We start from the raw sequence: 19,368 nt of genomic DNA, 5'->3' as shown, positions 1-19,368 counted from the left end.
TACAATAAAGTTATAATTGTTGACACGGTCACATTGAATTTCTTATCTATTTCTCAATTTACTGAATACTTTCGCTTCCCAGTTGGTATCAAAAAACGCCCTCAAATCATTTAAAACAAATAAATTGCTACATGTGCACTTATGACTGATTTCTTCCTACTCTCTCTGTCTCTCTTTCTCTCTCTGTAGTATGTGTTCAAGTCAGAGGACCATGGGTTTAGGACAGTTCATGAAGAGCTGGCTAAGGGAATGACTTTTGACCTGAAGAGCAATGAGCAAGCAGCTGTCAAGAATGTGCTGAAGGTTTGCTTCCATCCTCCTACTCACTCTTAATTACTCACTAAATATATGGACAGGAATGACCTACTTTAGCCTCTTCTGGTTGCAGTTCTCCTGGTTCTTCTTTGAACTTATCGTCAAGTCCATGGCCCAACATTTGGTTGACTATGACAAGTTAAAGGTAAAGTATCAAAATCCACTTCTGCCTCTTCTAATCTCGTCAATTACTGACCACACCTGTGAGTTTTCTTTGCACTTCCCATCTTCCCAGTATATGATGCATGACCATGTCTTGCTTAATCTTTGTTCCTAAAGCTTCCCAGGCCCCAGCGTTTCCCCTCATCCTACCAGAGCCGTGTGGAGAACCTGGTGGAGACAGTGTCTGAACACATTTTCTGGAAGAACAAAGAGATGCCAGAAGAAACACGCAGTGCTAACTTAGCTGTGGCAGCTTTTGTGAAGGTGGGAGAATTTTTAGAAATGATCTTGTTAATTCAAAGTATAACCTTAAATTAAATCTTGTCAAAAAAACAAACAAACAAAAATAACAAACAGGTTGTTGGTGCTTTGGACTCCTTCAAGTTTGAGCCCATGTGAAGAAAACATATACTGTATCGCTGCACTTTCAGGCTTACAGCATTTTGCTCTTAGTGGGATCAATACAAACCGTGTAAACAGTCTGCAGATACAATTTGTTATCCATTGATTCCTCCATCTATGCTAAATGATGTGTCTCTTTCTGTTTTATTAAGTGATGCTTAGTCTGATCGCCAGTTTGACTCCAGTCTTTGTGTCTTTGCAGCGCTGCTTTACCCTGATGGACAGAGGCTTTACATTCAAACTAATCAGCAACTACATTAACATGATCACTGCTACCGACAGCAAGGTAACAAAAAAGTCTCAATGAAACTGATACCAGGAAAGTAGAAATGAATCACACAGACATTCCTTCTTTTATGTGCAGCTACATAAATATGTACACAATATGTTAATGTTGTTTTTGTGTGTTTTACAGGTCTTGTGTGAACTCAAATTTGAATTCCTGAGAGAAGTGTGTAACCATGAACACTACATTCCTCTCAGCCTGCCCTTACCTTCCGCTCGCATCACGGGTAAGGTCGCACCGCAGGTTATACGCTTGTAGGGCACTGAGTGTCTTTTCAATGTGTTAACGATCACGCATCGAGTAGCTCTCATTTGTTTATTAACACTCAGTCTTTCTCGCTTTCTCTTTCTGTCATTTTTTTCTCACTTTATGTGTCCATGTCAGACCATGCATTCCCAGAACCACAAAGTACTCATGGTAAATATGTTCACTCATTCCTTTTGTTACATTGTATGTGCTACACTGTGTATCCTGAAGTGGGATGAATATCATGATGATGAGGAAATCCATAACAAACTCAGCATGTTGCAATATTTGCTGATCAGTGAACTACAGCAAATATGTGTGTAAGCTTTGTTTGAATCCTGTGCAGTTCAGTTAATTTCCATTTAAAATGTGGCTCTCTTTATGGCGTCTCTCCTCAGCGTCAGTGCCTGAGTACAACCTGACTGGAGAGTTCTGCAGGAAACACTTCCTGACTGGCTTGTTGCTGAGGGAACTGGGGCTGGCTCTCCAGGACGAGCAAGACCTGAGACACCTAGCCTTGGCCACCCTGAAAACCCTAATGGCCAAACACTCTCTGGATGCACGCTATGCCACCAAGGTAGACAGAACAGATGTTAACATGGGAAAAGAAATCGAAGCCATGAAAAATGAGTCATGAGCACACAGTAGAAATTCTTCCACAGTGACTCATGCAAACACATACACACTGACATGTGATTCTTCAAAGCAGCTGCAAGCAGCCATGAAGATGTCTTAATGGATGCTGGGAAGGGTCTAGATCAGATCAAAGTTAGCAATCTGCCCTCAGTTAAACATTGCCAAACACTGCCAACCACAACACAAGAGCAGTGGGCTGTAGTCAGGCCGAAGCCTGAATCAAAACCAAATGTGTGCAATCAAGAAATAAAATGGCTGTATTAATAAAAGCCACTCATGCAACACAATGTAGGTGAAATTTTATTTAAAATTTTGCTGAGGTCAGTGAATTTCCATGGCTGCTTTATTATAATTCATGAGTGCAGCCTGCAGTGCTTTTATACAGGGATTAGGAAAACAAACACATTTGATTTCAGAAAAACAATATCGAAATAAAGCAAAGTGTAAATAAAATAAATATAATGATTAGGAAATAATTTCATCTGTAATTTTTAAAGTTTAAAATTGTAGTTAAACTGAACATTTCTGTTGGTGTTTAAAATATATGATAGTTTTGAATCTGATGTCAGCAGCACGTTTCAAAAAAGTTACCACTGTGTTACATCTTTCTTAATTTAACAACACTTTATAATCCTCACATCTAAAAAAGACTGCCTTTCTGGATGCTTCTTTTTATACTGATTAATGGGTATAACAAAAAGAGCTACTCAGTCGTGTCATTTGTTGTGAAATTTTCCACCTTTTATTTTTTACTCACTCATCCTACTCAGAGAGCCGGGGTTATACACATAACCTTAAGTTTCGATTGCATGTATTTGGCCCAACTTTTATTGGAAATTTAAAAATGTGATGTAAAACTTAAAAAAGGTTTCTGAGTCAAATGATGAGATGATTTATAAAAAAAAATGTACTGATTTAATGAGACCAAAATTGACTGATACTTTCTTTTCCAGGAAAAGCAGGCAAGAATTGCATCTCTCTACCTGCCGCTGTATGGCCTCATCCTGGACAACATGCCAAGATTCTTCCTCAGGGACCTTTTCCCCATCTACTTTACTACTAGTGACCAAGTAAGAGCCAAGACAAATGATGGAATTATTAAAAAGCACTGTACTGATTGGCTCCTAAATGTTCAAAATCATGTATATATGTGTTATGTTTTAAGTTAAATCTATTTTCTCTTTGTGCTGTCTTTTTTGCACCTGCAACAGGGCTCTCGAGATGACCTCAGTGTGGGAGCAGTGGCGGCTGGAGTGGTTACTCGCCATGCCAACTCTGTAGATGCCTCATTTTCCAAAGAAGTACTCAATTCCATTACAGGTAGCACTGTTATATATGTGTGTCTGTTTCCAGTGAATCTATCTAATATAAAGTTGTAAGTCAGGACATTGATGCCTACACCCGTTCTTCCCGCGCCAGCCTTCTCCTCCTTGGCAGTTGCTACGGGTAACCAGGCTGACTCTCGAGGCTCTCTGATCAGCGTGGACTCCAACCCGAGCAACAGTGACAGGAACAGCGAGAAAATGGACGGATGTGAGAAGGTGAGACAGTTCACATGGAAAAGAGCAAACATCTTTATAGAAAAATATAGTCATTTATTTATTATAAGTTTGATAGATAGTCTTCATGTGTACATTGTAAGACACCAGCATTATACTTTATAAATAATGCATAAAATATATTTCAACAGTCAGCACATCCAGCAACCCAAAATCACCCATTTAATATCTTGTTTCAGCATTTTTAAAAGTAGTAAAATTTAATTTAAAAATACTGGACCAGCTAATAACACACCCATTATATCCAACTTTAACTCCAGTTCAAGTTAGATGTAATGTTAGCAACAGTTTATCACTGACTGCATTTCTGCCTGGATGTTGGTCCGTAGTTTGCCCGGCCCCAGTCCCTGATAGGCTACGGTTCTCGATGTGACAAGCTGGACCAGGCAGAGACCCGCAGCCTCCTCATGTGCTTTTTGCAGATCATGAAAACCATATCTGAAGGTAACATCTATCACTTAAAGAATTCACGCAGTCCACAGGAAATTTGTTACATTTACTGCTATACTTAGCAGTAAATGTGTACTAACATTTACAAAGTTGCTTTTTGTTCTATTGCTGAGTGATTTTAATACTGTGAGCGTCAGATAGCCATACTTTCTTCAGTCTGTGAAAAGATTTTTTATATTATGTCTTTATTGTGTATTTCCAGATGTGCTGGTGTCCTACTGGCACCGCGCCGTTCACCAGGAGATCTCGGACTTCTTCAACATTCTGGAGTAAGAGCTCTTCTTTTTTTTGCTGAAGACTGCAGGCATTGCTACACTGATTAGAGATACTCACTGTTCACAGAGAGAGAGAAAAAACTGTAGAGAGATAGACGGGGTTGAGGGCAAGTGAACAAGAAGAGAAGAAAAGGGAACGTGGCCAGTATGAAAATACTGACACTACAAGAGAGAGGTAGAGAGAAGAAAAACAGACTATAATTCCAGCGAGAGCTCCTGTCCACCAACGAGTGCAGTAAATTAACTTTCCGTGTTTCCTGTTTGTCTCAGCATCTAGACTGTTCTGGTTCACCTCAGTGTGATCACATGCACTTCATCTGATCTGTCTTCTTATCTAAGAAAACTTTTGAATTGTCTGTTTCCTTAGGCTCTGTCTTCAGCACTTTAGATTCCTTGGAAAACGCCACATAGCCAGGTGAGTGCTTTCTCCAACAAAGAGATGGAGCAGGTGCCATTCAAACACATTTATTGTAATGCTGCACATATGGAAACTGCTTATTAACTCAGTGTACATGTTGCCACCACACACTGATGCATAATTCATGTAATCATTCACACAAGCATAAATGCAGCCCCCGCAGACACATACGCACATGCACGCACGTGAAATCAGACTAAGTCAGGCAGAAATATGTGTTCAGTATGCGTGCACACACTCAGGGATCAGCTTCAAGAGGGGAGGAGGTAAAGGAGGGAAGAAAAGCAAGAAGGGGGGAGGTGAAACTCCTGGATCTCACTGTTCGAAAAGAATCACTGCTGGATATTGTAGTGTAGTGGTTGGCAAACACAGGATGGGGGTTGTTATCGTGTGTGCGTGCTCTTACTGGAGCGGAGCCATTGGCACTGCGAGCCTCTTCCATCTTCTGGATCCTCCCAGCTAATTAAATTAGCCCTCTTTTTTTTCCTTTCAGCAATAGGATGCTGAGATGTAAGCCAACAAAAGGCTGGGAGAACACACTGCTTTACTGTGTGTGGAGGCATTAACTGAATAAAGATAGCTGGAAGCCTAGCTAGGGCTCTCAGACGTAGTCGAGCCTGTCTGGGGCTGCTAGCTACTTAACATTCATCCATAATACCAGGCCACGGGGGATTCAGAGTGTGTCTGTCTCGGCGTCTTTCTCTGTTGGCTCTTTTGAGTCAGTTTGGGCACCCCACTGAAGTTCAGGAGTGATGAAATACATTACATTATGTCTTAAAGATTTAATCTTGAATATTTGTGATTAAAGTATCAGGAAAGGCTTGAATAACAAGCTTAACTGTCAAAAACTACTAATCTGCTTCATCAGGAGTGTGTGACTGTGGTTTAATCCTGTGTTATTGACAGTAGTCTGGCAACATAAGCTGTCATATCATGGCATTGATGTTTACTAGCTGAGCCCCACCCACTTTAGATCAATGAGAAGTTAACAGTTAAAGCAAAAAACAGAGAAATCTGTTGTATAAATTCGACCAAAGTTTTCCAAGACATGTGTTTGGGCCTTTGTTCATAGTTAGTAGCTAATTGAGGAAATTGTTTCATTTAGCCAGCAATGTTGCAGTTTAGTCCCAGACATTATTCTAGCTTATCCCCTACTTCCTTAATGTTCTGTGTTCTCGATGCATTTGCCTGACACACGACCAACATAACACAACCAAGTAACATTTGCTTGTTACGTTTTCTCCATGTTCGACCTTGCTGTTGTAGTTTCCATGACAGTGCATGCATTCACCCTCCCGCTCTGTGCATGGTACCTCTGATAATGGTTTGTCCTTGTGACCGCACATTTATCGATGTCCTGTCACATCAAGTAACACTTTCTTTGTTGACACAGATGCATTTTATGTAATGTTCCGTATGCTGGTTTCGTTTGCTTTTTACATCTTTTCCACATTTTATGACTCAGATGTTGCACGTTGACCTTGTAACCCTCAGCCTCCATGCCTTCAGTCTCAGCGCTGGCTCAGCTCCACCATCTGCTTGGCTTCAGTTTTTTTAATAGGGTCTGATGCTTTTGTGTTGATTGGCTTACCCGGTTTCTTTTATCTGGCATAGGAAACATTTGCTTTACTCAGATTGGCAGCAGTTTCTGATCAAACTTTAAGGATCACAATAATTTGATACGTTGAACATCTGTTTTTCTTGAGATACCGTTACGGAGCTAATTTGTGCCGCAGCATAACTGACATTCAGCTTCATCACACCAATATCTTTTTGTCCCTAAGCTGTCCACAGTTTTACATTACTATCCCCCCAAAGCCCCAGCTTCCACTCACTCTCTACTAAGAGTTAATGCAACATTTACACAATATCATACTAGTGGCAAACTAAAAGCATCAACTCTACTGCCTCTAACCTTTCCATCTGGCTGACCTTCCTCTCGAGCTGTTTGATCCTTGTTTTTGGCTCCAGCCGCTTTCATCACACCAAGGTCAAATCGGAGATCTTGTGTGCTTTCTGCATTTCATTTAGCCTTACTAAAATCAAATGTGACCCGGCTTCTATAAATATGTAACAAGGTCACAAAGGTGCAAAAATTGTAGTGCTTTGCAAGCTGCTTCACATTTAGTCAGTAAGGTCAGTTTTTTATTGATTACAGGCATGCTCTAACAGCTATTAGCATGCCACCCACAGTTAGGACATCTAACTAATAACAATTTTAAAAATGATGATCTTAATTAAACTAACTAATGTTAGCTTTGATGTGGTTGGCTTCTGAACAGGAAGCTAGCAGCGGCAGTAAAGCTGGCTCAGTCAACCCACACCAATGGCACCCTGAAGGGCTCTAACAACCCCTCCCAGTCCTCTCAACCCTCAAGCCTCTTCCCACAATGGTAATCACCCTCCACAAGGAAAACAGACAACACCTCAGCCATGATGACAAACTAAGTCTTTGTTTACTGAAAGTTTTCTGAATGCTAATGATGTCTAGTGGCCCAAAAGTACTTTATGATGTCATAAAACTCCAGACTTTTTAATACACGTTAAACATGCAAGAACAATGTGAATACTTGGGGGAAAAAAAAGGATAATGCATTTGTGTCGTGTGTAATTTCATCATTTATGTGACCACTGTGTTTCCACATTACAGACTGTAACTGTGTTCTCAGCATGCCTCTTCCCATACCTGCAGTGTTCCGTGTGATTTGCCAGTCTTTGTGTCTGTACACTCATGTGTTGATAGCTTCCCGATAGCAGCAAGTCCTTGAGACACGGATGTCATTTATATCTACCCGCCTACTTAAGTGTGCAGATCTTTAGCGATAGTGTACCTTTGCATTTATCCAAAGGTTTAGTACTACATTTACTGAAGGGCAATTTAAAGAAGTCATGAATAAAACATGCACACGCTGTGATTTATATGAGCTTCTGATTCATGCTGTTGACCCTCCAGGATGGCATCTGGGGGTGATGGCCACCGGCATGCTCGCTCCCAAACCATGCCCATCATCAGGGGCAAGAATGCCCTCACCAACCCCAAGCTGCTGCAGCTGATGGAGCCAGGTAACAAATACACTGAGGTCACACTGAGGTTACTTTGATGTATTTGTTATTCATATGTGCTTCTGTTTCTAGATGGCATTCAGGATGGGGACACGTTGAGTCCTACAGATGTTGAGGCGAACATGTCCACAGAGGTCGCCCTCACTGTGCTGGATGTACTAGAGCTGTTTGTTCAGCATCAGAAGGTCTGTGACCATTTCATATTATACAACCCAAAAGTAAAGTTAATACCACAAAGTATTACATTGTACACTATTACAAAGTATTACACTGCTGCTACACACTAAATAGTTCTCCAGGGTTTCTGGAGGTCTTTCAAAATTTTGCTTTGCACTTTGCTGCTTTTTCGCTTATTTTCAGTCCTGTCCTTGTGCAGCACATCATTCTTTAGACAAATGTTTATTTTTGTTTAACCCACTTATGTGGAAGTGTGGCTGTCAAGAAAACACTCTAAAGGAAGGGAAATGGGGAAAATGGCTGAGGTATACCAAACTGCACAGAAACTGGACTGAAAACCAGTGGCAACAGGTCTTATGGAGTGATACTTTTGGTTCAAACCTTCATTGATATGTACAGAGGAAGTCAGGAGGGATGGTAAAGAGGAACAGTGAGTGTCTACGGCCACGTGTAAAAAAAAAAAAAAAAAAAAAAAAAAAAAAAATGTTGCAGTAAAAACGTAACTGGATAGAAAAACACACAATGCAGCACGGCCAGTCATGGATTGGCCTCCTCACAACCTGGACCTCAATATTCCTGAAGCATTGTGGGATCATTTTAACAGAAATGGAACAAAAGGCAGTCGACATCCAAAGAAAAGCTTTGTAGGCGCCTGAAGCACTATTACTATTACTACTTTTAAAAAAAATTATAAGATAGGCTAGACAGTGAAACTACTCTTGGCTGCTCCCTTTAGCGCTGTATATTTAATTTGGCAGTTTTTTTATACTAGAAGTCGTTCTTGATGCAAACCTGATGGGGATTTGTGTCTGCTTCCATCATTAATGTTTCACTCAATGAAACTGGGCATACCAAATATTGACTTTCAAGCAGAATTTGTATAAATTCCATTGTTGCCTTTTGTATTGTACTTACACACGTCTGCAGATGTTACAGTAAACTGTTACACCTATTTCCCACTTTCCCAGCAAAATATAAATAAATAAATGTGAGGTGGCTCAAGTCTTAACACATTTCATACACATCCATTTCATACACACTGCCACCTAGTGTTTTTTTTTAAGACTGCATTGAAGTTAAGTCTTTGGTGAAACGTGTTTTTCTTTTGTTTTCTCACATTCATCCACACAGAAACAGCTGTTGCAGGACGATGGACAGAACACATTGATGAAGAAGGTGCTGGACACCTACTTGCTCTTCTTTCAGATCAACCAATCAACTGCTACTCTACGGCATGTCTTTGCTGCACTCAGGCTTTTTGTACAAAAGGTCCGTAAAACTTTCTTTAATCATATAAGATATCATTGAAGACTCCAGTCATTTTCTTATGGTTAGTTTCGTCTTTCTCTTTTTCTGTAGTTTCCCAGTGCATTCTTCCAGGGTAAGGCAGACCTGTGTGGCTGTCTTTGCTACGAGATCCTCAAGTGCTGTAACCATCGATCCAGCTCCACCCAGACGGAGGCAGCTGCCCTGCTGTATTTTTTCATGAGAAAAAACTTTGAGTTTACCAAGGGAAAGTCGATCGTTCGCTCACATCTGCAGGTCAGTTAATATAAAGAAGTAAAATGACTTCATTTGAGTTTCATGTTTTGCTATACTGGCCACTTAATCCTGTCTCTGCTACAGGTTATCAAGGCAGTGAGCCAGCTGATAGCAGATGCTGGAATCGGAGGCTCGAGGTTTCAACAGTCGCTGGCCATCATAAACAACTTTGCTAATGGAGATGCACCACTGAAGGTAAAGTATTCCCTAAGCTTTTAAAACAGCTTTCATATCACTAATTATCAATCAATCGTGTACTTTATATTTAATTTTACTTTCATTTTCTACAGAACACTTCGTTCCCTGCTGAGGTGAAGGACCTGACCAAACGGATCAGGACAGTTCTGATGGCTACAGCCCAAATGAAGGAGCATGAGAAGGATCCTGAAATGCTGGTGGATCTGCAGTACAGTCTGGCCAATTCCTACGCGAGCACGCCCGAGCTTCGACGCACTTGGCTCGAGAGCATGGCCAAGATCCACGTCCGCAACGGGGATCTCTCAGAGGTTAGAAATGCTGCATTTTTTCAGGTTCTCAGACTTCAGAAACATCAATAATGTCACATGAAAGTATCAGTTTAAAAAAAAAAATCTAATTTCTGTCTTTCCCTCAGGCTGCCATGTGCTACATCCACATCTCAGCCCTGATTGCTGAATCGCTGAAGAGGAGAGGTTAGTCCACACTTTGCTGCCACTTTTGCTTTGCAAGCTTTTTGCAGCATGGTTTGTGTGTATTTGCACAAATATCTGTTCATATGGAGTGCAGTGACATTTCTGTATATTTGTGCATCTCTGCAGACATGCTAACTTGAGTTCATCCAATCACATACAGCAGCTTCTCACAATGGAATACTTTTTTCTCTTTGCTAACATAGTCATCAAACCTTTGAGGCATCAGTCCTTCATACATTCACTGTTCTTGATGTGTATGCCTGAAAGTGAGGACAGTTTTCATCTGAGTGTGACTGACTGAGAACTCATGGGAAACGATGTTTGATTCCTGTTCCTGTCCTGTAGTAGTATTGACCTTTCTTTTATATTTAAATTCCATCCTCCCGTTCGATTGATGTCCACACATTTTCCTGTGCTTCACGTTTTTCTGTGTCTCTGTGTGTGCATGCTTGTATCTGCCACTCTGTGTTTCTGACGTGTCTTGCGCATGGCTTTACTCACTGAGCTTCTGGGCTACTTCCTAGCATAGCGTGCCAGCAGTTCAGCTGCTTTGTGAGCCTTGTCCTTGAGCATAAAGCGGCAAAAGCAAGTGGACATAAACTTTGTAAACCTGCTCCTCCTCCCCTCCTACCAAACAGGCTACTGGAGCGCTGACAAGGCCAGGATGTCCAGTGTGTCCCCTGAAGAAAGCCCTGTCTATAAATGTAGCTCCTTACTAACTACCTCCCGAGATCCAGACAGTGAGTGTGTGCGCCTGGGGGTCAGCTGGGTGGTGTTGGTGTTGGGGTTGGGTGTTAGAATGTAGAAACAGAAAGACATGAATGTGGTTGGTAGTGACTGAGTGTGCACTTATATTTGTTTGTACCTTTTGAAATTTTTTGCAAGCTCTGGATATTGAGTGGCGGACATGATTTGGATCAAAGTGACATCAGGTTGTCTGGTGGTGGTTTAAATTTGAATCACTTTTCTACACGGCGTATTGCATTTTGCAGTTTAATGTTCTGAGGACCACTGTTCCTGCCTTGATGGCACGATCTTGTGCCAGGTTACGTTTTACTGTCACTGTTTCTGTTCACACAAGTCTCACAGGATATGGGTGTCACTGGGGTTTGATGTGAAGCACACTCACATTTGCAAAAACTGAATGCTTGACTGTAAGTCTTGTATTTTCTTGCAAGACTGTGATAGTAGATGTATTTTAAGCATCTATACGTGTGTTTACATGCCAAACATAGCACCAGTGACAATGTGTGATGTCTGTAGGAAGTATGCAAGTGTGTGTCTTTTTAGTAATCACTTTCACTTGTTTGACACACCAGCATCCTTCTCCATGGGCTGGGCAGCATTTATGTGCATCAGCCCTAATGTCAAAGAGGAGGGAGCCATGAAGGAAGACACTGGTACACAAGACACACCATATACTGAGGTCCGTGTTAGCCTTTTTGTCCTGAGCAAAAACTTTAACTCTGTTGGATTTAATCATCATAATCACTGTTGCCGGTCAGATTTTTCTCTTATATTCTTCATGCCCTCATTGCACTGTGTAGGACACCCTGGTGGAGCAGCTGGAGCTGTGTGTGGACTATTTGTGGAAATCAGAGCGATACGAGCTCATTGCTGACATCAACAAACCTGTAATTGCTGTCTTTGAAAAGAGAAGAGATTTCAAGGTAACTGCTTTTACCCTTTCTGTGTAAGCGTGTGAAAAAATGTGCAGTGTGAGCTGCGTGTGAAGTTATTTGTGTGTTTGTTTGTTTGTACCTACAGAGGCTATCCGAGCTGTACTATGACATCCATCGCTCCTACCTGAAGGTGACGGAGGTGGTGAACTCAGAAAAGCGTCTCTTTGGGCGCTACTACCGTGTAGCTTTCTACGGACAGGTGAGTGTCTGCTTGAGCTTACCTTCACAGACTTTTAAGATACAAAGGACAACGAACAGTCACTGTAACTACACGTTTAACAAATACATTGGAAACACCACTAGGTGGTGTGTTTTTGCACATAAACCTAACTATGTGTGTAGATCAGTTCTACACACATGTTATAATAGAGATATAGATTTCCTTAACTGAAATCTATGGGAAAAAAAATTCTGCAACTGCAAAGACAGTGGTAGAAGCATATATATCCAGCTATCTATATGCAGCTTTCATGTCTTGGTGACTATTGAAATGAAAGTTAATTAGTTAATACTTTAATTTACAATCATTCTAATGATAAATCGCTGTTTAATCGCAAAGTTTCTTCCCATCAGTAAGCTTGAGATCATTTCTTTCTTTGGTCGCATACCACCACGTGTCAGTGACAGAAATCTCAAAGGTTTGGTAAATAAAAGTGAAACTTTCAGGATAGCTAGTCTTTTTTGTAATTTGGATAACTAAAGCTTGTAGAAAGCTTAATATTGAATTCTACTTGGCCCTGGGTTTATCTTTGAAGCACTGGCTTTATCTCCAAAGGTGCATTGTGTGGTTTGGGCTCGGTTTTTAAAAACCTGGCTGCTTTACACAGGATAGGTGTAAAAATAGTGAGACTTCCAGATCAAGAAGAATGCAGTACCTGGTCAGTGAGGCATGGAAATGGAAAGCAGGACACTGGATTTGTTTTGACTGAATCAGTGTCTTTAATTTCTCTGTCTGCTTTTTTTCTTCCGTTTTGTTGTATTCTGTATCAAGAATATGGTAAGTTTCGTATGTCCTTGATTTTCCATTTTCCTCAGTGCTAACCACTTTTACCTTTCTTCTCCTTTTATCACTATTAACATCTGCTGCTCTTACCCTTTGAAGGGTTTGTCTAAGGCTTGCTGTGGCCCATTTCACTTCCCATTAAGCCCAACAATGAAACTGTTTCCTTCTTAAACATTAAGATGAGCTGATATCACAGAGCAACAGTGAACGAGAAGATAGGATTTAATGAAACTCATTCACCCTTGGCATTTGACTCCAGTGCCGCCTCCGCACTCCCTCATCCAGAACTTAACACTGGTACCCTGTTAGTGCTGAGATGTTCTAACAAAGTGACAAAGTTTTTGTATCTGAAAGCACAAGTGACTCAAGAAACCCCCAGAGAGCAACATATAATGTGCTGTGAAAGCAAAAGCAACACACCCTATAAATCAAAAATAAAAGACTACATACACACCAAGCCAACCAACATGTAACAAGCTTTGCTGATTAGTGTGTGCATATGTGTGTGTTTGTGTTCTGGTAGGGGTTCTTTGAAGAGGAAGAGAGCAAAGAGTTCATCTACAAAGAGCCAAAGCTGACAGGGCTGTCGGAAATCTCCCAGAGATTACTCAAACTCTACTCAGACAAGTTTGGAGCTGAAAATGTCAAGATGATCCAGGACTCTAATAAGGTATCTTACAGAATTTGGCCATTAAAATGAATGAATTAACATCTGTTGGCGCTGCAGTGTGTTGCTTATGTGATAATATTGTAAAATTCTTTGCTAACAGGTAAATCCTAAAGAACTGGACCCCAAGTTTGCTTACATTCAGGTCACATATGTAGTGCCCTACTTTGACGAGAAAGAACAATGTGACAAAAGGACCGACTTTGAGAGGCATCACAACATCAACCGGTTTGTATTTGAGACACCGTTTACGCTGTCAGGAAAGAAACATGGAGATGTGGAGGAGCAGTGCAAACGGCGCACCATACTGACTAGTGAGTATCTCTTCTTTGTTCATATCTCTGATATATACATATTTTTTTGAGTCACCAGAACATACATTTGTCCTATTTCTGTTACCGTATCTGACAGACTGCGTGTGTTTTTCTGTTCTTTAGCAAGTTCCAGCTTCCCTTACCTTAAAAAGCGTATCCAGGTGGTGGAGCAGCAAAGCACAGAAATGAATCCAATTGAAGTTGCCATTGACGAGATGTCACATAAAGTCTCTGAGCTCAACCAGCTCTGCAACATGGAGGAGGTGGACATGATCCGGCTGCAGCTAAAACTGCAAGGCAGTGTCAGCGTCAAGGTTGGGATTCTTCCAAACTACAGATACACACATTTCGCATAGGTTACTCTGGTGTTGTCTCACTTGATCATCTCCATCCAGGTGAACGCGGGGCCCATGGCTTATGCCAGGGCATTTTTGGAGGAGAAGAATGCTAAGAAGTATCCAGACAACCAGGTCAAACTTCTGAAGGAGATTTTCAGGTATGATTTAAAGTGTTGAGCTAGCTAACAATGATTTAGTCCACTGTCAGCAAACGTAAAATATAATATTATTTAAGGTTCACTCAAAAAAAAAAGTTAAACACATATCAATGATCAGCACATTAACATAAGTCAAACTTAATCTGCCCTCTGCAGGCGGTTTGCAGAAGCCTGCGGTCAGGCTTTGGATGTAAATGAGCGTCTGATCAAGGAGGACCAGCTGGAGTACCAGGAGGAGATGAGAGCTCACTACCGGGACATGCTGACTGAGCTTTCTGGGATCATGAATGAACAGGTCTCACAATGCAAAGACCAATGAGTGTCCAGACTATACTGCCATACATTCTTTAATTTATTTGTTGGCAGTTCGGTTGCATGGCATACTGAGCACCCTCTTTTTTTCTTCATGCATTATTTTAGGAGGCAGTTATTATTTTGGCGGACATCCTCTTCTGTTGCAACCTTTTTCTCACTGCTGCTTTTAAAAGCATCCTTGCCTTCCATTCATCTTCTCTGCCTAACCACTCTCTGTCCAGTCTCTGTAAAACTGCTGTCATGTCATCAGATTTCTTTACAGAAAGACATCGTTTTCACCTTTTTACTTGTTTAACCCACTTTATTGTTACCTGAAATCCCAGCTCCCATCTCAGGAACCAAAGTGCCAGACTTGATATTTGCTCGCTTTTGCATTTTTCCTATTCCAATTGCAGCTTTTTATTCTTATTCTTGTGCAGATTCCTCACACAAGACAACCAGGAACAGAAAGGCACAGCACCTACTGAACGGCCAGTAGACTCGCCATAAACATTTTGTCTCAGTTTGAGCCTCAGAGTGACTCATTTGATTGTTTCAGACGTTTTTTTTTTTCCCCCTGGAGCAGTTGGCTAGTGGAACTGTGACTGATGAAGAGTGTAGAGGACATTAAGGGAAGAAGTGTGTAGACTGTGGTTGTGGTAGTCTGTAGTCCTGTTGTTGAACTTTGTCTACAGTAGAGAGCAGGCTGCTGGACTGTTAGCTACTGTACGTTTTGATTTAAAAGATTCGGTTCGTGTGTCGTATAGATTTCCCTGCCCTGTCAAGTGATTACATTTGCTTAAATATTGGCAGACAAACCTGCAAACAAATACAAATGCACACAAACACACAACATGCGCCTTCTCTCCACAACCCTGACCCTTTAGAGAACAGTGACCTTACTGAGCTCGAGGTGCGTTCAGCTGTATGAAATATAAAGCTCTCTGGTGCATTTTGATTACAGTTATTTTTACATTTTTCTGTGGAATATTACTGAATTTCAAACTATTAAAAGAAGTCTCGCAAGACAACTAATGTGAAAACGGCAAATGATTAGATTACAGGTTTTAATTAGCCAAGAATGTGAGGAGTTGAACGCACCTCCAGTTCTTGTTTGAATGTAGAGCAGCTCCACATTGCTACTTTGTATCCTAGCTAACATTCTGGAAATATCAGCTTGCCAATTTTCAAATGGAAACAGACAAAAAAAAATATGTTTTGTAACATTTTTATAATTGAAATTTCATTGTTACTGTTATTATTTCCTGTACTGTTTTAAATTGTAAATAAGAAATATTAATATTTAAAAATGTTTGAAATGTTGCTTTTTATAAAATATACAATATATAAATTTGTTTAGCTGAATAAAAACAAACAAACAAACAAACAAAACTAAAGTTTTATGTATAACATTTAAATAAAATTTTGTTAATGTCCAAAGATCATGACTGTGCTTAAGTAGCTTAATTTGTTGTTGTGAGTCTGTTGTTGTTTTGAACATTGCACCTTACATTATGGTTACAGGTCCTCTGCTATGTTGTATCTGTAAGTTTACTCATCCAGTCTGTGTCTTGGCTGTAAATCTGCACAGCAGCCACTCATATTCTGTCTTGTATTGGCCTGAGATCGGCTAATTAATTAATTAGAAATTTTAAATTAGCAAACTCAGGGAAAGACAAAGAAGAAAAAAACCTTTTTTTTTAAACTTTGCTCCCTGGTGTTATAAACAATGGATCTCTTTATCACTTATGTGTGACTGTTGTTTTGTTTTTTGTTTCCCTACATCTTCAATGTTGACTTCACATATTTCACTATAACCACATCTTTCCCCGAAATCAGAGCATTTTACTAGTTTTACTAACCTGGGAAACACAGCTGGCACTAATCAAACAGACGAGACATTGGAGAAGCAAAACAGAACATGAGTACAGCGACACAAGACTAACAAAGTAAAACAGGAAGTACAGGGAACACACAATGAGACAGACACATACAGAGACATGACTGGGGAAAAAACACAGGGCTAAGACCCAGACAAACAAGACACAGACGAGACCAAAACATGAACAGGACCAAATACTAACTAAGATCACCAAAACTAGAAATATTGAATAAACTCAATAGAATAAGTAAACTAAACCAGGAAATATAAAATACACCGAGAACATAATGAATCAAAAGACACAAAACACTGGGTCAACGACCCAAGTACCCTAACACTGATGGCTGCATTGTGAGCCTGGTTCTGCTGAGGGTTTCTTCCTGTTAAAAGGGAGTTTTTACTTCCAACTGTCGCCAAAGCACGTGCTCATAGGGGCTCATATGATTGTTGGGGTTTTCTCCATTTTCTTTGTATTATTTTAGGGTCTTTACCTTACAATATAAAGCAGCTTGAGGCAACTGTTTTTTGTGATATGAGACTATGTAAATAAAATTGAACTGAAAGGGCCCAAAGTGTGCAAACAAAATATCCCCACATCATTATACCACCAGCAGCAACCTTCTGTTGTCCCATTTTGGTGAGTCAATTGTAGCTTCAGTTTCCTTTTTTTAGCTGACAGGAGCGGCACCCAGTTTCTGCTGTTGTGGCTCATCTCCATCAAGGTTTGACCTTGCCATGTTTAGAGATGCTCTTTTGCATACCTTGGTTCTAACAAGTGGTTATTTGAGTTACTGTTGCCTTTTTATCAGCTCAAAGCGGTCTGGCCATCAACAAAGCATTTGCATTGCAGAGAGCTGCCACTCACAGGATGTTTTGTCTTTTTGAATAATTCTCTATAAACCCTATGGTTTTGCAGACCTGTATTAAAACTATTATTTGGTATATAATACTTCAACACAGCCTGATATCAGACAACTGTCATCAGGTAGTATTCCTTGATTTAATTCATAAGGACACTCAAAAGCTACACCCACATAGCCAGTTGAAATTAAGTAACATAGACACATACTCTCACAAATGCCTCTGTCAGTAGAGTGTGTTGCACTGACTTCAGCACACTGGACGGTATAAAATTGTGGTTGAGGTTTCATTGAAAGTGACATGGCATTAAAATTTAGTGTGCTCCCACAGTGACCAGTTTTCCAACGGATCTGATGTCAGTTTTTTTCCACTTGTTGGGTATAATTACTGACCATGCAGAGATAAAGCAGCTGAGTGGTTCTTTACTAATTGATGCTAAGCCTGGGGTTTGTACACGGCACATAAAAAGAGGTTAAGTGGCCCTGAAAATGCAGTTGGTGGTAAAAGACAAAATATGGCCTTTATTTCTCTCTCTCTCACTCACTCTCCATCTCTCTCTCTCACTTGTCTGTTGTTGTTATCTCGGTCTGACAAGACAGCTGACACATTTATGTCTGTCTCTTCACACTCCCTCTGTTCCACACCTGAGGTGCAGCAGATTGAGTTGCACTGACCTCCTACAATAAGTCCTCTACACAAACTGTTTTTCTTCCAGCCAATCAGCAGTACTCCCATCCTCAGTCTCATCTCTCTCACCTCCCTCCCTCTCTGTAGCCTATTTTGTGAACCAGAAAGGGGAGCTTATTGGGTTTCTGTCCTCCACAGACTAGTTTATGTGTGCCTGTCTCCGTCCCAGTGGCCTAGACTCTGGGAGGCTCAGGTTGCCCTGAGCCACCACCATTCAGTCCAAGTCACACATGAGAAAACCAACTGGGGCTCTATTTGAATTTGTTAATTAGCTAAACACCCTTGCTTACATCACTTGTACATTATGGATTATGGCATTTTAAATTATGTGGGTAACCTCGGTTTTTGTTTGAGTCAGGCCAGCTAGGGTACACGTGGACTCACAGACTGTGTGGTCTGTTTATAAGGGGTCACAACCTGTCGCCACATGAGCTCTACTGGCACACCGGACCATTCACCCTGACTGTGGAAGTCCCACTGAGTGTAATTTTCTTTGGAGTGCATCCTGCTGCATTTGGTGTTTGTTCCTCCTCTTATTATTATTATGAAACACTTCCTTTTTTCTAATGTCTTTTTCTTCAAAACTGCCTGCAATTTCTGGTTTAACCCCCCCCCCCCCTTCATCATACATGCATATTCATGAGACAGAGGATCATATAGCCTATTAAATAGACTTTAATTAATATCTCTGAGTCTTCTGAGTAAGATTGCTCATATTGAAAAGACACTCTGTAATTGTGCAAATAATCAATTACACTTATTTTTTAAATGCTCTGCTCTAAATGATCTTATGCATCAAAATCAGGGCGCACACACACCAAAAAAACAGAACAGGCCTCTACTCAGTCTCACTCCAAGATTTGTCTTGGCTGACAGATTTAATTAATATTTCAGGGGGAGGACATTGTAATCCCAACAGAGAAATGACCCCCACACAATAAAGCTGAGATGCCAAAATCATCCCTACACCTTAAACATATAGTTGCTACAAATATTATAGGCACAACAACGATGTCAAAAACTCCTTTTAAGTGCCGCTCTAGCTTTTGTGCAGTGCACAATTCATTTCCGACCCCTGCTTAGTTTTCCTGAAACCGGACGCCGGGGGTGATGAATAAAACATTCTTTGTGTGCTGCTGGATGATCACCGGAGCCCTTTCAGGTGTATAAGTGGTGAAAGGCGACATAATCTTCCCCATAACAAGATCTGGACCGAGATTGAGAGACGCAGAGAACCTGGAAAGCCTCTAAGCAGGAGGACCACAAAACCTTCGGGGACC

The 19,368-nt window shown here is 40.7% G+C and overlaps 1 protein-coding gene across 3 annotated transcripts in view; it reads left to right on the top strand.

The window, feature by feature from the left end:
• Positions 1 to 16,380, top strand: part of dock10 (dedicator of cytokinesis 10) — a 66,598-nt gene extending 50,218 nt beyond the window's left edge. For all 3 annotated transcript variants that reach the window (XM_031732860.2, XM_031732862.2, XM_031732861.2), the window contains 31 exons: positions 190 to 303; positions 389 to 460; positions 595 to 741; positions 1,082 to 1,165; positions 1,295 to 1,391; positions 1,550 to 1,582; positions 1,810 to 1,988; positions 3,001 to 3,117; positions 3,259 to 3,367; positions 3,467 to 3,588; positions 3,936 to 4,050; positions 4,259 to 4,325; positions 4,699 to 4,746; positions 7,032 to 7,142; positions 7,703 to 7,812; positions 7,885 to 7,997; positions 9,121 to 9,258; positions 9,349 to 9,531; positions 9,616 to 9,726; positions 9,822 to 10,037; positions 10,145 to 10,202; positions 10,841 to 10,942; positions 11,522 to 11,628; positions 11,750 to 11,872; positions 11,970 to 12,083; positions 13,411 to 13,557; positions 13,658 to 13,868; positions 13,992 to 14,182; positions 14,264 to 14,364; positions 14,521 to 14,659; positions 15,099 to 16,380. In XM_031732860.2, the coding sequence (XP_031588720.1) occupies positions 190 to 303; positions 389 to 460; positions 595 to 741; positions 1,082 to 1,165; positions 1,295 to 1,391; positions 1,550 to 1,582; positions 1,810 to 1,988; positions 3,001 to 3,117; positions 3,259 to 3,367; positions 3,467 to 3,588; positions 3,936 to 4,050; positions 4,259 to 4,325; positions 4,699 to 4,746; positions 7,032 to 7,142; positions 7,703 to 7,812; positions 7,885 to 7,997; positions 9,121 to 9,258; positions 9,349 to 9,531; positions 9,616 to 9,726; positions 9,822 to 10,037; positions 10,145 to 10,202; positions 10,841 to 10,942; positions 11,522 to 11,628; positions 11,750 to 11,872; positions 11,970 to 12,083; positions 13,411 to 13,557; positions 13,658 to 13,868; positions 13,992 to 14,182; positions 14,264 to 14,364; positions 14,521 to 14,659; positions 15,099 to 15,146 (3,627 nt within the window). In that variant the 3' untranslated portion in view covers positions 15,147 to 16,380. The remainder of the gene's footprint in view (positions 1 to 189; positions 304 to 388; positions 461 to 594; positions 742 to 1,081; positions 1,166 to 1,294; positions 1,392 to 1,549; positions 1,583 to 1,809; positions 1,989 to 3,000; positions 3,118 to 3,258; positions 3,368 to 3,466; positions 3,589 to 3,935; positions 4,051 to 4,258; positions 4,326 to 4,698; positions 4,747 to 7,031; positions 7,143 to 7,702; positions 7,813 to 7,884; positions 7,998 to 9,120; positions 9,259 to 9,348; positions 9,532 to 9,615; positions 9,727 to 9,821; positions 10,038 to 10,144; positions 10,203 to 10,840; positions 10,943 to 11,521; positions 11,629 to 11,749; positions 11,873 to 11,969; positions 12,084 to 13,410; positions 13,558 to 13,657; positions 13,869 to 13,991; positions 14,183 to 14,263; positions 14,365 to 14,520; positions 14,660 to 15,098) is intronic.
• Positions 16,381 to 19,368: the final 2,988 nt, after the last annotated feature.

This window comes from Oreochromis aureus, linkage group 14 (assembly GCF_013358895.1).
Source record: "Oreochromis aureus strain Israel breed Guangdong linkage group 14, ZZ_aureus, whole genome shotgun sequence".
NCBI classification, from domain to species: domain Eukaryota; kingdom Metazoa; phylum Chordata; class Actinopteri; order Cichliformes; family Cichlidae; genus Oreochromis; species Oreochromis aureus.
The sequence above is the reverse complement of the archived record's forward strand: the minus strand, read 5'-3'. Positions and strand labels throughout refer to the sequence as shown.